Source organism: Gossypium arboreum, chromosome 10 (genome assembly GCF_025698485.1).
Source record: "Gossypium arboreum isolate Shixiya-1 chromosome 10, ASM2569848v2, whole genome shotgun sequence".
NCBI lineage: Eukaryota > Viridiplantae > Streptophyta > Magnoliopsida > Malvales > Malvaceae > Gossypium > Gossypium arboreum.
Genome location: NC_069079.1, coordinates 6,571,267 through 6,588,364, shown reverse-complemented (window position 1 = coordinate 6,588,364; position 17,098 = coordinate 6,571,267). Strand labels below are relative to the sequence as shown.

At 31.1% G+C, this 17,098-nt stretch overlaps 1 protein-coding gene across 1 annotated transcript; it reads left to right on the top strand.

Annotated features, from left to right (window-relative positions):
• The first annotated feature begins 13,694 nt into the window (after positions 1-13,694).
• On the top strand, positions 13,695-16,866 carry LOC108473053 (mediator of RNA polymerase II transcription subunit 9-like). Its single transcript, XM_017774619.2, has 6 exons — positions 13,695-14,062; positions 14,141-14,203; positions 14,305-14,385; positions 14,594-14,652; positions 14,738-14,802; positions 16,488-16,866. Exons 1-5 carry the CDS (start codon positions 13,877-13,879, stop codon positions 14,793-14,795), a joined length of 447 nt encoding a protein of 148 aa, XP_017630108.1. The 5' UTR covers positions 13,695-13,876; the 3' UTR covers positions 14,796-14,802; positions 16,488-16,866.
• Positions 16,867-17,098: the final 232 nt, after the last annotated feature.

Genomic DNA, 17,098 nt, shown 5'->3' with positions numbered 1-17,098 from the left:
GATCTCGGTGTTATAAAATAAGCCATAAATACTTTTATAAATATTTACGGAGTGTCAATAAGGTAGTATTAAAATTTCGTTAGAAATTTTTGACGTTTGGGTGATTAATTAAATAAAAAGAACTAAATTGAAAAAGGTGTAAAAGTTACTAGAAGGATTAAATAGCTCAATTGTCAAATGAGGAAGGACCTAAAGTGAAAATAAGCCTAAAGGAGATATTTTATGTGGAAATAGCTATAAAAAATCAGGAAATTGGTGAAATAAGGGCAAAATTAGAAAATTGCCAAAATTAGCTAAATAAAAATGGGACCAAATTGGAATATCTAGAATTCTCTTCATTTTCTCTTCATTTTCATCAGCTGAAAAATAGCCATGGAAGAGGGTTCAAGTTGATTTTCATACTCTAGCTTCATGTAAGTTTAATTCTTGCTTTCTCCTTGAAATTTCTAAGATTTTGGACTTTTACAATTGGGTCCAACTTACTATGTCATTAGTTTTTGATTCCATGGCTAATTTTTAAAGTTTCGATGGATGAGTGCTGGAAGCATATGATGAATAAATATAAAATTGAAGCTTTAATTTTGATATATAATGATTTTATCAAGTAAAATTGATGGAAATTGATTTTAGGACCTAATTATCAAAGAGTTTGGAATTAAGATCTAGTACAAAGTTATGATTTTCAAGGGTTATGAAGTAGTTTAAAATGATAGACTAAAGTATTAATTGAGAAAATTTAGCTCAATTGAGGGGGTTAATTGAGCAAGGACTAAATTGTATGAACTGTGAAATCTGGGGTAAAATGGAAATCAACATTTTGCATTAAAACTGTTTTGGATAGCAGCAGTAGCCTAACTTTGAAAAATCACCAAAAATTATAGAAATCGAATGAGAGAATGAATAAAATATGAAATTAAAGCTTATTGAGAAGGGATGGAATTGTAAATCATGAGATATAATAAATTTTGTGAGACAATGTCAGAATGATTTCGAGTTCCCCTGTTTTGACTTTGGAAAATCATTAAAAATTGAAAAAAAATAATTAGGGGCTTAAATTTATATGTTTAGAATCCTGAATGAGTTTATTTTCAAGAAGAACAAACAGGAACATTATTCGAATCCCGTACGAGGAGATAATTAATTTTTAGTGAAGAAGGGTCGGAACTGTTAGACAGCAGAACAGGGGTGACTTTAAAGAATAAACTGTACTTATTGGCTAAACAAAAAATTTTGAAAATTTTATGGTAAGAAGATATGTAAGTCTAGTTTCAGGAAAAATTATCGGATCTTAATTTGGAGCTCCATAGCTCAAGTTAAAAATAATTTAGTGACTATGACACGGATGGACAGCTTGGAATATAAATATAAGTAAATAGTGAAATTATAGATAATGTTACTTATAAGCATGTTATATACATTAAGGAAGTGAAATGGAGAGGAGGAAGAGGAAATATATATGAGTGACTTATGCATAAATTGATCACATGCTTGATTATATTTGGTAAATGTTAAACTTTGTTAAAATAAAAAAAATCATGTTTGAATTAAATGTTATATATGTTAAAGAATAATTTGAATATTTGATATTGCCTAATAAATGAATATTCAATATTACTTAATAAATGTCAAGCCAAATATAAAAAAAAATATGTTATAAGTGGAACATGTGTGAAAGAATGTGGCAAGTATTTTCATGTTATTGAGCTCATTTACATGAATTTGTCATTTGAAATTGTGATAGACAGGAAGAAATAGTGAATGGCATGCTTATGTATGGTTATATGTATTTATCTGAAACATAAGAGAATGATGGTTATATATTTGATATATGGAGACATGAGACTATGATATATGAACATAAAATCTATTTTATAAATGTGTTCATTCATAATTATAGAATTGTGCAACTCAAGTGTACTATTTGTATAAAGATAGTATTTCAAATGATTTGATGAGTAAAGCTCCAATATGAGATAGTCTCAAATCAAGGCAAATTGTTATGAAAGCATATTTAAAATACATAGATATGATTGTTATAAGTTATGTGAATAAATGATGTGTAAAAGTATATGCATATGAGAAATTTAATGAAAGATGAGCCTATACATGTTTCTTGATATTTATATGAATTATATGATTAACATTGTGATAAGAATAAGTATTAGGGTTTATGATCAATTCGAATAATTATGCTTTGCATAATTATGTTGAATATAGAGAAGCGGTAAGTTAATTATCATGTTATACGAATTTATTAAATATTACATGTTTACTTTGTTTTACTTTTTCCTCTAATTAATAATGATTCGATAAGTACCGGTAATGTCTCGTACGCTATTTTGATGACGGATATGGGTAGAGGGTGTTACACGAGCCCTTCGGATGCCGTGTCTACGTCTTAACCTAGCGAGTTATTTAGAAAGATGGAAATTAAAGGAACTGAGCTTAAGAAACTTAGAATGTGTCTAATCATAAGAAAATTAGTGTGAAACAGTAGACATAACATACAAAATAACAATTTTTAGAGTAATCATATTTGTATAGCAATTTAGAATTCACGGTATTAGTTTTCAGATTAACACATCACTATAATATTTCAACATCCACGGTTTTGTATACACATGCTTATGTATGACAATGCAATTTTAGTTTATTAGAAAATGTCCTACCCAACTTCGCTACACACCACACTATGAGTTCCCCAGAACTCACCCAATCTTATACACCGAGTTGTGGATAAACCGCCACTAATTCGCAGATAAACTGCCACTTTGTTTTGTAAAAATTATGAGTAAACCACCAGTATTTTCAGATAAAAACATTTAAAGATAAAATGCCACTTGGTTTGTGAACAAACCACATATTTGCAAATAAACTGTCATTGGGTTGTGGATGCACAACATATTTGTAGATAAAAGCTATCACTGGGTTGTGGACGAGCCACCATCATTTGCGGATTATTAAACTGTTACTCTTCCTTCGTACATATCATCCCCATGCAGTGCAATATGACATGCTTTGTAATAGAACAATTCAACATTAGCAGTCAACATGCTTAACATGTATTCAACACTAGCAGTAGACACGCTTAACATGTACTCAGTAGGGTGGTAACTATAACAGCCCATTTTCAGTAAAATCAAAACAGTGATTTCGGGACCACAAATTTGAGGTCAGAAGGAAAATTATTTTAATATTATTTCATGGTCTACATTATGATTGAAATATTGTATAAAAAATTTGTTAAGAAAATTTTACTCGTTACATGTTTAATTGATAAAAAGATCAAATTGCATAACATGCAAAAGTTGAATTCTAGTAGCTAAAAGAATCAAATAGTTATGGAATTCAACATTGGAGGTCCGTATATGGAAAATAGACCATTAATAGGAGTTAGTAGATAAGTATGATGATTCATCCATGGAAAATTAAATAAAGAAAAGGATGAAATTGGAAAGATGAAATAATTAAAGATGATAAATAATAAAAATATAATATATCATCATTTATTATCATCTTTCCCAAATTAAAAACATGGAAACCCTAGCCATGAGAACTTGAGTTCTAGCAAACTTATTTTACTCAAATAGATCTGGATAGACCAAATAAAGAATTAGAACGAGGAAAAGAGAAGGTATCAAATTAATAGATTACAAATACACGAACAGTTGTCGAGGTAAGTTCGTATAACTAAATTTTGTATATTTATATGTTTGAATTGAATGTTGTATATGTGAATTGTGTAAATGCCATATATATGTAATTGATCACATACTCGATAATGCTCGACAAATATTAAGTCTCGTTTGAATAATTGAAATTCGATGAATATAAGGTTCCCGAATTAGTTATGGTTCTGCATGTGTTGCGGACACACCACAACTTAAAAGAGCGTCCCATTATTAATTCTCATGAGCTTTCCGTTATATAGTTCTTATGAGCTTCCAGTTAATAGCTCTTCGGAGCATCCCGATTGGTTGTGATCCTGCATGTGTTATGGACATACTGCATCTCTTATGAGCGTCCCAATATATGGCTCTTCAGAGCTTCTCGATAAAAGACTCTTTCATGAGCTTCCTAATTAAAGGCTCTCCGGAGCTTTTCAATATTGGATCGCTTGAACATTCTCGTTATTGGCTCGTATGAGCTTCCCGTTAGTGGCTCTCTGGAGCTTCCGGTTACATAGCTCACATGAGCTTTCTGTTTACATGTTTGCATGAGCATTCATGTATATGAATTGACGGATTATAGTTTTGTACACCTTGTGTGTACTTCCTATGTATCCATCGATATTTTCAATGATTCAACGAGTAAAATCCTGACATGAGAAAAATATGAGTACTAAATGAATCATTTCCTGTATAACCTTGAAATACATGGAATTGATATATGTGAATACAAGATGTGGGAAATTTATGAACATGGGAATTTGATATTTGATGACTACCTTACTTGATGAGGATATGTGTTTAGGCTATTGGCCAAATTGATTTAGATGTATTTTGTGTACTTACCTTATATGTAAATGAATGGTAAGTTAATTTTCCGTTATATGAACTTTCTAAGCTCTAAAGTTTACTCTATTTATTTTCTCTTATTTTATAGTACTCAGAAGCTGGTCGAAGACACATCACACTATCCATCGGCCCATCTCGGTACAAATATAAAACTAATTTTAGTTATAATGGCATGTATAGGTTAATTGGCTAATGTTGGCAAGTAAATGTTTTGTTGAGATTAGCCATTTGAATGGCTAGTGTTTGGTACATTTTGATGTATATATATGTATATGGTATCATAAATTAGGTGTGTGTGTGTGGATGAATGAATGAAAGTGAAATGGAGATTGAATATGCATATGAGTATCAGGTAGACATGAAAATAAATTGTAACTTGAGGTGCCTAAAGTCACATTGGTTGAATGTGGTAATATGTCATGTTTAAGACATGATTTTGGCATGTTTTGAGTGTTTTGATTTGGTTTGTAAATGTGAAATTTATTGTGATAGGTTGATGCCAAAATTGGGTGAGAAATTTGGCTTAGAAATGACCTTATTTCGTCTACACGGGCAAAGACACGGGCGCGTGTCCTTTGAATCTTAAAAATTTCAAAATAGAATTCTCAAAATTAATCACACGGCCTGGTACACGAGCGTGTGGCTTGTCCGTGTGACCCCTGAACCTATTTAATACAAGTTATTATGTTCACACGGCCTAGAACACGAGCATGTGACTTAGCCGTGTGACCTAAGTCAAAGAGTTACAAGGGTACAGACACGGGCTGGGACACGACCGTGTGCCCTATTTCAAATGCTCACATGGCCTGAAACACGAGTGTGTCTCTTGACCGTGCGAGCCACACGGCCTGGCTACACAAGCGTGTATCCCCTACACATTAGAAAAATTTTAAAATTTTTAAAAAAAAATTTTAAGTACTCGATTTAGTCCCGACTTGTTTCTAATGAATGTTTTGGGCCTCGAGAGCTTTTGTAAGGGACTTTATGATTGATTCCTGATATGATTGTATAAATGATATGAATTATCTGTATTTTAATTTGTAAATTTCGATAATACTCCGAAACTCTATTCCGGTGACGGATATGGGTTAGGGGTGTTACAGTAACCATATAAACACTAACAGTTCATCAGTATTACAATGACAGTAAGCATGTAATATTCACTTCTCATACGATATAACAATAGCACTTTAGTCATTAAATCACGAATTCTAGAATAACATAATATCAAGGACTCAATTGAGTAAATAAAAACTTTAAGAACAATTTCGGGAATAAACAAGAACTAAACTACACATCATAAATTTCTATGCAAAACTGTAAAAGAGGAATCACATGGCCGTATGGTCCAAGTTGTAACACCCCAAACTCGGCCTAGACGTTATGGTCGTATCTGGCAATGTCACACGATAGTGTTTTTGAAACCTCGTTGTTACGATGAAAACATTTCATGTTATTATCTTTAGTAAACCTTTTATTAAAACTTAGTAAGTCATTTTTATTCCTTTAAAACATTTATTTTGAAACATCCCTCGTTGCGGAAGCTTTAATAAAACAGTCTAAATGATCATGCATTTAGAAAATACTTTAACTTTTTGAAAACTGAATTTCCTATGACCAGCAAGTATAAATCCATAAAGTAAAATAAATAAATAAAAACTCAAATTTAAAACCAAAGTCCCAAAAGGTCCTTAAATTACAAACCAAATAATCAATAATAATCAAATTATAAATCGTAAATTGAAAACTATGAAGTCCAAAAATTATTGTGATCACTACTGAGTCCTTCGTCGCACCGATCCGTCTAAGTTTGAGGATTACCTGTGCACACTAAACAAAGAGGGTCAGTTTAAGTAAAATCAGTGTGTAATCCCACAGAGACAAACAAACAATCAGTATTCACAGTGCACAGTTGAACAGTTTTGGGCCTAAGCCCTTTTCATTATCAGTGATAGTTTGGGCCTTAGCCCATCTCAATACAATGTCAAAAATAGAGTAGGGCCTTACCCCATCACAGTATCAGTAGCAGTAATAGTTATGCAGTAACAAAATCCTACCCATCCAGCCTCTATACACCATCCCCGTCCAACCCTACACTTCATGTGGGGATTTAATCAACCCATTCATCCCTACACTCCAAGTAGTACCAAATGCGACACAAAACAGTAGTTTGCAATTGAACTACCAGTAAATTAGGCTTAAAGCCTTTCAGTACACTTCCTCCGAATAACAACCCCTAACCCAATGCAATGTAACATATAATGGATGATATACTATTATGCAATTTCCATACATATATTTAGTTCAGATATTAACATGCTCAGTACAGATATCATTCAGTCAATTTCACATATTTAGGGGTCTAAGTAGCACTTATCGACCTTACAGTAGGTTCACAGTCGACTTGGGCAACCCGTGCAACCTTAGAAACATTTCGGTAAAAATGGGCTTACACGCCCATTTTATCTGCCCGTGTGGGCCAACACGCCCGTGTGACCCAATCGGCCCAAATTGGCCTTGGCCGTGTGATTCATTTTTAATGTAACCCATGCTAGCTAAATATTCGTATATATTTTCACTATTTACTTATATGTTTATTCAAAGCTGTCTACTTGAGTCATTGTCACTAAATTATTTATATCTTGAGCTATAAAACTCAAAATTAAGATCCGCTTTTTTTTTTGAAACTAGACTCAAATACCTTTCTACCATAAAATTTTCAGAATTTATAGTTTATCAAATAAGTACAGTAAAATCTTCAAATTTATCCATATTCTATTGTTTGACAGTTTCAACCTTTTCTTACTAAAAATTATTTATCTCTTAGTACGAAATTTGGATGATGTTTTTGTTTGTTTCTATTGAAAATAAACTCATTAAGGATTTAAACATATAAATTTGGGCCCCTAATTAATTGTTTTATAATTTTTGATGATTTTCCAAATTTAGAACAGGGGAACCCGAAATCATTCTGACCTTATCTCACAAAATTTATTATATCTCATAATTTACAATTCCATTACTTAACTGTTTCTTCCATGAAAAACTAGACTCAATAAAATTTAATTTCATATTTTATTCAACCTCTAACTAAATTTCCACTATTTTTGATTATTTTTCAAATTTAGACTACTGCTGCTGTCCAAAACTATTTTAGTGCAAAATGTTGATTTCCAAGTTTATAACACCCTTATTTCCTTTCTCTACAATTTTTTTTCGCATCATTTTCTCTTATTTCTCTTATTTCGGTAGCAAAAAATTTCGGCTTTTCGCCAAATCGTATTTTCTGCGTTTCGGGTATACACCTGGTATCGTTTCTGATGCGTAAGCACTCCTAAGCCTCCAGAACCTAAAAATATTCGACTAACATTTCTTCAGATTAATCACTTAATTCGTTTTTAATCAACCAATTTCGGAAGGAACTCGACTAAAAACCTAACAAAACCCTTACCTAGCTTGAGTAATCATGACTTCGCACAATCACAGTGTCGATTCAAAACCACCAGCCCCTTGATTAGCTCCTGAACACCAAAAAGGAATCCCCTTTTAGAGATTAACCCAAAAACGATTAACAATAGACAAAACTGTTACTTACCGAACACGCGCAACCAATTATGAACAACTGGATCAATTGGAAAAAGAAACGGAAAGGGAAAAAATAATGGAAATTTCAGCAGCAACTAGGGGAAAGAATCGACAGAGGAGAGAAAAGAAGAAGAAGAAGAAAACGTCAGAAAAAGTTTGGGGAATTGGAGAGAAAACCGAAACTCTATTATTATTTTTTATTTTTTTTACAACAAAAAGATAATCAAATTATTTTCTGATAACTTCTCCCCAATTATCTCCTAAAATTCTCCCTATTAACCCACTAAAACACAACTACTCAGAGTTTTGCCCCAACACAACTCTTAGCCAAAATTGGAGCGAAAATACTATCTCCACACCATTACTGAGAATTGAACACAAGGCCTCCAACACTCCAACACTCCACTTGATCACCAGATCAGCATACCCATTCTAATATATATTTACCAACAATTAAACTTAAGCCCTTTGCACAATGTTAAGGCTTTATTTATAAAAATACCAAAATTTTCCCAAGTAAGGTTTGAACTTGGGACCTCTCACATACACCTAGAACACTTAACCACTAAAGCAAATACTCAATTGTGTGCATACATACACGAAATAAAAAATTAAAATTTTGGGGCGTTACACAAGTTGTGTAACAAACTGTGGCCATATGGAAGGATTATATGACATAGTTTGTGTTATTAGTCATTGATTGAGGTGTTCTAGCTCCATGAACCTGACACCTTATCAAACTTTCAACAAAATCAAGGTTTTGGGGAGACACTTCTTAACCTTCTTTTGAAAGAATTAGATATCTCTAAAAAAAAAAACAAATCATATAATGCAAATATGAAAAAGAAAACCATAAAATGCAAATTAGGCATGGTAAATTAGTTTTTTCTATTAGAATTACTTAATAAAGTTCATTTAAATGACCTAATTTATATTAATAATAAAATTTCCAATTATGTAATTTGATCAATTAAAAAATTATAAGTTACATGAAAGTTGGTATTATTTTAATGATTTAATTTGATGAATTTAAAAGTTTGTGACTTATATAAAAATTGAAAGCAAGTTTAATAATTTACATTGTAAATTATCCATCCACCATATTCATACTTTTGAAAAGCACCCATTTTTCTCTCTTTTACTTATGGGATTTCAATTTTCATAGTTTACAACTCCACTCTATTACTTCACTATCGGAATTGTTGAGGCTCAATTTTTTAAAAGGATTTTTAGTCTGTTTACTCTATTACTTCACCCATTTCCACCCAAACCAATGATCTAATGCCCTCACACTCCCAACCACTCTAAAAACAACTTTCTTTTTTAATTTCCTTTTTCAGCCTTTCTAATTAGCCTTTTTACTTAAATAATATAAAAATAATAATTATTTACGAATAAAAAAGGAAAAATAAATTAATTACAAAAATAGGTAATTGTTATAGTGTTCTGATGGTGTCGCTTAACATATTGGCAGCACTAGATTGAAATGTGATGACCTAAAATATTCAGGGACTTGATCTGTAAATATCTCATTTTAATTAGCAGGAAAAAAGTCTTTGGGGACCTAACAGTGGTGGCACCAAACTTTAAATAGGGTTAATTTCTTTTTAAACCCCCATTGTTTATTATTTTCTTTTATTCCCTTTTAACACAAAAAATAAAGATAAAGGGGCCTCTTACCAACTAGACCAAAAAAAAGTTTCTACCAAGAAGTATTTTTGTAAAAAAGCCGATTCCAACTGGAAATAAATTTATTTATTTTTAAAAATATTTTTTTGTTCAAATTATTTTGACATAGCAGTTAACAATATTCATAGTAATTTTCTTTCGCTTACGTTATTTTTGGAAACTATAAATTTAACTAATAATTATAATTTATACATAATAAGATTTTTCTAAAGCTTTTATAAGTATAAATTTATACCGTATCCGTATCCGTAATTCAAATTGATAATAAAATTATAATTATTTTTAAAGAATAAATAAAACTTATTTTTAGTTGAATCGATTTTTTATAAAAATAATTTTGGTAGAAAATTTTTTTGAACTAATTGGTAAGAGGCTTCTCTATTTTTGGTGTTAAAGGGGAATAAAAGAAAATAATAAATAAAGGGGTTTATGAAACAATTTATCCCATTTAAAGTTTGGTGTGGTCACATTGTTAGGCGGCACCCTTAAAACCTTTTTTTCAGCTGCCAATCAAAATGAGAAATTTATATATCAGATTCCTGAATATTTTAGATCATCATATTCTAGTCTAGTGCCGCCAATATGTCAAGCGGCACTGTCAGAATACTATAGCAAATGCCTATTTTCGTAATTAATTTATTTTCCATACTTTTTCGTAATTGATTATTATTTTTAATCATTTAAGTAAAAAGCCTTCCTTTATTTGACTATTTCTTCTTTATTTAGGTGGTGTTTAATAAATTAAAAATTAAGTATTAGTTTTAAGTTATAAAATTCATTTAGTACATGAGTGAGTAATTAATATCTTGGCAGTTTATTTTTATTTTTTATTGCACAACAGTCTTAAGCATATGATATGTCTCTCTCTTTAAAATATTTTACTATACTTTATATGACACTTATCAACTTTCTAACATTGCTTGTAGAGTAAAAAAAACTCCACTAGTAGTGTACTAAACTATTTCCTTAATATATTACTTAAAATTAAGTATAATATATAATTGAATTGTTTAATAAATATAATTTTTAAATTTTAAAGATAAAATATTTAACATATAATGTTAAATATAATGTTAAAATATAACAATAATTGAAAAAATAAGTGATAAATAACCCTTTTATCTATTTATTATTTCTAATTGTTTCACGAGAAAAGATTGTATAAAATTGTAATTCCTCGTCAACTCTATCCCTTTGGAGGATGATAAATCATATTTTTCTCGATATTCAATATTTTTAGTTTGGATTTTAAATTTTGTCGAAGGAAAAATTAAATATCATGAGAAGAAATATAATTTGTCATTTTCCTATTAAAAATAAATAGGGATAACGTGAAATTATAGTTTCATATAATCTCTTTTCTTATGTTGCAGCATATTTCTTTGAAGTATCCTGGGTAATGATTTAATCGAGGCAGTTCAATATTTTTTCAGCACTTCAGAGTTGTTGCCAGCCTTTAATGCCACAACAATTCCTCTCATTCCTAAATGTCAAAGTCCAAATCACATTAAGGAATATAGGCCAATCTCTTGCTGCAATATAGTGTATAAATGTATCACAAAAGTTTTGGTTAAAAGGATTAATCAATATTTGCCAATATTATTTCTTCTTGTCAAAGTGCTTTTATTAAGGGTAGAAGTACCATTGACAACACTCTCTTTGCACATAAGCTTGTCGAAAGCATATTTCACCAACATGTGTTGTGAAGGTGGATTTGCAAAAAGCTTTTGACTCCCTTAATTGGTCTTTTAATCTTGGCGAGAAAATGGGTTAAATGGATTGCTGCATGCATTACCACTCTTAGATATTCCATTTCTTTTAATGGCGGGCCTGTTGGCTATTTTACGTGTGGTAGAGGGATAAGGCACGGAGATGTACTATCTCCCTACTTTTTTGTTATCTCAGTGCATGTTTTATCCAAACTTCTTGATGTGGCACAACGTGTGGAGTCTTCATGTTTCTTCTTAAATGCCTCAGGCTTAAACTTACTCATCCGTCTTTTGCAGATGATCTTCTTATCTTTGCAAAAGGTTCAACTAATTTTATTTTGGAGGAATTTTATTATCTTTCTGGTTTGCAATTGAATGTTGCGAAAAGTGAGTATTGTTTTGTTGGCGTTTCTGATGAGGAATTGGATATTATCAATACAGTTACTGATTTTCAGTTAGGAAAGATATTTGGGAGTTCCACATTGTAGTCCTTTACGACTACAATTAATAGTTGGTCTTCTAAGCAATTAAGCTATGCTGATTTATAATATCCAACAGCCAAGCTTACTGGTGTCGACAATTTCTTTTGCCAAAATGAGCTCTTAAGAAGATTAGTTCTAGGTATTTCTAGAAAGAGAAAGATAGTGCAACTTTTGGAGCAAGAGTCAGCTAGCAGAAGATTTGTTCACCTAAAGTTGAGGGTGAGTTAGGTTTGAAAAAACTTGAAGATTGGAATCAGGCTTGCATTTTGCAACATGTTAAAGCCATTCTTGCTAGCTAAGGGTCTTTGTACTATTGGTTCTCCAGGTTGTTGGAACTAGAAAAGACTACTTAAGATACGAAAGGTGGCCGCGACTGACTGCAGGTAGTAATATCTCTACTACCAAGTTGAGGGAGGAGATTAAAGATAAAGGAGAGAAGGGTAGTTGGCAAAAGTTGATAAGGTTTCCATTACACATTCCCAATTAAGCACTTTATTTTTGCTTGGATGGCAATGATGAACAGGCTTCCGCTTAGAGATAGATTACTTTACGCGGAAGCATGAACATAGAAATTAATTGTTTGCTAGCTTTGTTCCAACGAAGCAGAAACCCCAAATCATATTTTCTTTGAATTGGCGCTTCTCTAAGCAAATTTGGACTTTGTGATATTTGAAGAGCAGTTGGGACTTGGATTCAAGAATTATGTTCAACTGTTCTCAAATTCAACGGCAAATATCTTATTTCTATTATCCTTTACAAACCACACCTATACTAAAATATACATATTTTTCTATTTTGGCATCTAAACTTTTTTTTTTATTTCAATTTAGTACCTAACATATGTCAAAGTTATGTTTTTGAACCCTGTTTTAACGGACATTAAGAAAAAACCGTTGAGTAGATTCAGCCAATGAAAAAGTACCATTAGGCATATTGTGACCAATGAAAAAACGTCACTTGACGTTCCTTTATAAAATATATCTTTCTTTTCTTTTAATAAAATATGTATAAAGTGTAAAAATTAAAATATATATAATCTAAAAAATATATGTCAATTGTAAAATGGAAAGAAATTATAAAATAATCTAAAAATATGTGAAATAATTAAATATATAAAATTTAGAAAATATATTAAATATAAAAATATATAATTTATTAAAATGAAAAGGAAGTATAAAAAACATATATAAACTATAAAATTTAGAAAATATAGAGGCATGGCATTGTTGTTCGGTTACCCTCTAAGTCCAATACAAATTCATATTGATTTCACTGCTTTGTCTAACACTTAAATATACTTTGATTGTTTTATGTTGCAATTGTTTCCCAAAAAAATGATTACAGAAATCCAATTTCGACTAACTTATATTAAGGTATCCGTTTAATGCTTTAACCCATCATCATCTTTTATATAGAATTTTATGTAATTTAGATTTTATATGTTTTATTATATATTTAATTATTTTGTATATATATTCCAGATTAATTTTATACTTCCTTTTCATTTAAATAAATTATATTATATTATCAACTAGTCTTAATTTGATTGGCAACAATATTATTATCAAGTATAGAAAAAGATTATGAATAATTTTAGACATTATATAAAAAATAAATATTATAATAAAAGTTAATTTAAACATTTTTCATTAAAAATATATTATTTATCTATTATTATGTATTATCTTAAAAAATTAATTTAAATGTCGATTTTTGTGACACTCATCCCATTTCTCTTACCTCGTGGCAGAACGTAATTGGAGAAAATGGTGAAGGGGCATGTAGGGTACGAAACCAAGGGCCCGCAAATCTGTCTCTAACTGTGCACCGGCAATGGCGCGCGGCAAAGTGGTAAAGGAAACGAGGGAGCTACCCATAGCCAGCCATTGAGAGAATGACGATGGATACGTCCGCAGGAGGTGGAAGCTGGACTACGATCCCAAGCGTCCCACCCCACAGTAACGTATCTACTCCCTCAAATCAAGACCCTCCATACCTCTCTCCACCTCCACCATCACAACAAGAAGTGCAGCAGGATCAACATCATCAGTCACTACCTTCTCACTTTCACCTCTTACACGTATTCCTTTAATCAAAACCATAACCTTATCACTCTTTATACTTTCTTTTTGTTTATGGGTTTGTTTTGGGGGTGCAGTTGGTCGAGAATTTGGGTGATGCAATTGATAATGGAACTCGGAATCAACATTCTGATGATTTGGTTTGTTTGGTTTTTTTTTTTTCCCTTCTTTTAAAATTTAAAACTGGTTTATTATTTGTTTCGAAGATTACTGATTTTCTACTTGGTGGGTTTTCTGAAAGATTAATGAACTGAACAATCATTTTGAGAAGTGCCAACAGCTTTTAAACTCGATTGGGGCATCAATTAATACCAAACCTATGGTAAATTATCTACTTATATTCTCTTGTTTCTTAACTTAAAATTTCTGTTCATAAACTGTGATATTGATAAAGCTGCATGTCTAACATGAAAGTTTTTACTCACATATTCTTACATAGTTATGAGAGTAACCCGATACATAAAATGTATTAATATATATTAGTGTTAGTGCTTCTTCCTGTAACTTAATTTATAGTTTTTGGATTGTAGACTGTTGAAGGACAAAAGCAAAAGCTGGAGGAAAGTGAACAATTGTTAAATCAAAGGAGGTTAGCAATTGGTCCTTGATTTGTGTTTTTCTTTCCTGCAACTTAAGTATTTAATGTGTACATTTCGTTTTTCTTCCAATTCAAGGGACCTAATTGCCAACTGTAGAAGCTCTGTTGAAGATCTTGTTAAGACTGAGCCATAATGCACAGGTAAGAAAATGCATACAAAACAATTTGACATAAATATTTGCTTGCAGTACTGTTCACTGTAACGTATCAATTAAGATTTCAATTTGAGTAAGAACTGCTCATTAACATTCTTTGTTTCAAAGATTCAATTTCATCGACCTAGTTTAAAAAGTGTCATTGCTTCTTTGTGTACTCTTTTTTGTGTTTTGTGTGAAAGAAGCAAGTAACAGAGTGTTTAGTCTTATAGATACTGTGGGGTTTCAGTGAGGGCATATTAATCAGGGTCAGGGCAAGGGAAGTTGTCTGGAATCAATATAGGGAAAAACCATGTAAATGCTAGTGTTTATCTTCACAACAAAAACAAAACGAATCTTACCATGAAACAGGTTTTCGAGTAATGAACAGAAAAACCGGACCATGGCAAGAAGTGTTTTTCAATCTTGGAACTATTGTGTCTGTTATTCTGCAGGTCTACTGTTTAGATTACATTATGATGCACTAATGAAACTTGAAACGGTAAATATGCATGATTTTTGCTGCATGTTTTTCTTTTGTATATGTTCAATCTTATGTTAGATTTATTTGATAGTTTATTTCGATATTGAGCTTTTAGTCTCATTACTTAGTTAATTTGGACAATTTGGTAATTTTTGAATTGAAGTATTCAAGTATCTAAATTAGTTGACATTTGTGTTTTAAGGTTAATATATGTAACTAGATATTTCATGTAATTGATTGTTTGGAAAAAAATAGTTGCTTGTACATAAATAAATAAATAAAATGAAAAATAAATAAATAAAGGCTCAAGTTATGAGTGAAGATTTCGAAAACGTGACCGAATTTAGTAACCGGGGTAAGGTGTTTGGGTTGTCATTTCATCTCACGTTAAAAGGTTCAAGTGAAAAATTGAGAACTTATAAGCACTCCACTAACCGAGCCTTAAAAAAAAAAGACTGTTTGAACTGAGTAACTGGGATAGGGTGCTTGGGTTGTCATCTTAGTTCGCGTAAAAAGGTTTGACCCTGTTTAAAATTTTTTATTAATGCGTGATTAATTAATATCTTGCAAATTATTGGATTCAAACTCAATTTAGTAAAATGATTTAGTTTACATATTTTAGTTTTATGACACTTGTTGATCAAACTATATATTCTGAGCATTTATTTATTTTTACTTATGTTGTTTGCATTGATTATGGATGCGAAAAAGAGGCTCGATTTTTAATAAATTGTAGAATAATTTCTAATGTTTGAAGAAACCATATGCTTTAGGGCAAGCATGAGATGAGCTGAATAGGGGGATTTGATAACATATTGGGAAAATCTATTTGTGGATGTTATAAAGATTATTGTTCAAACTTTGCATTGTAGTTGTTTATCATTTGTCTGCAGAGCCTGTGTCCTTTAAGAGTATCAAAGAGAGGATTTAAATTCTTTTCCTTGATTTTGGAATCATTGGCCAACAATTTTGTTACCACTTCTTAAGATAAAAGGTTTTATCTATTGTCATTGAAAACTCTTTAAATGATAATTTCAAAAACACTTGCAAAGTTGTTCACCACTGTTCTAGAGCTGTTGGGTTGGATTGTCTACATGTTTGCACTCATCCTATGATAGATTTGCTTTGCTTATGCTGTTCTATATTTGCTTTCTTCTTTGGTTCTTTCATATTGATGATTGTTTTCTTCCTTGAATTTCAAACTACAGCTTGCGACAACCGGTACTTCGCTTTGCTGCATTCAGGTCAAGTGCTCGTTCTGTTGAAGTCCGGAAGTTCGACAACAGAATCCATAGAACTTGTAGTTATAGAATTAGATCATATTCATTTCTTTGTTTTGTCAAGTCCAAAACTCTTAATATCTTGTCTACCTTGCTCCTTTTATCAAGATTTCGTTTGGAACATGATCATGTTCAAATGCAATCTTTTCCTTTTTCTCTTTTTGGTGCCATTGAAGTTTATCGGGATCTGAAATCTCGTTTGTGCTGGGGCCTGGATGTTCATAAAGTTTCTAGTGGAAGTGAAATTAAGATTAATAAACCTTGTCCACTGTATTGCATTCAAGTTATTCACTCTCCAAGTTGATAATTTTAGATGATTTCCGTTTTATGTTTTCATTTGCATGAAAATTTTTATGAGATACCTATTTGACACGGATTCAAATTGTATTATCTCATTATCATCTCACTATCATTTTTAATATTATATATGATAAAAAGGGATTGCATTTGCAAGCTATTATAATAAGACACATCTTTTATATGAAATAATTAAAATAAATCCCTTACAAGTCATCATTTTGCTTAACCAAGGTGAAAAG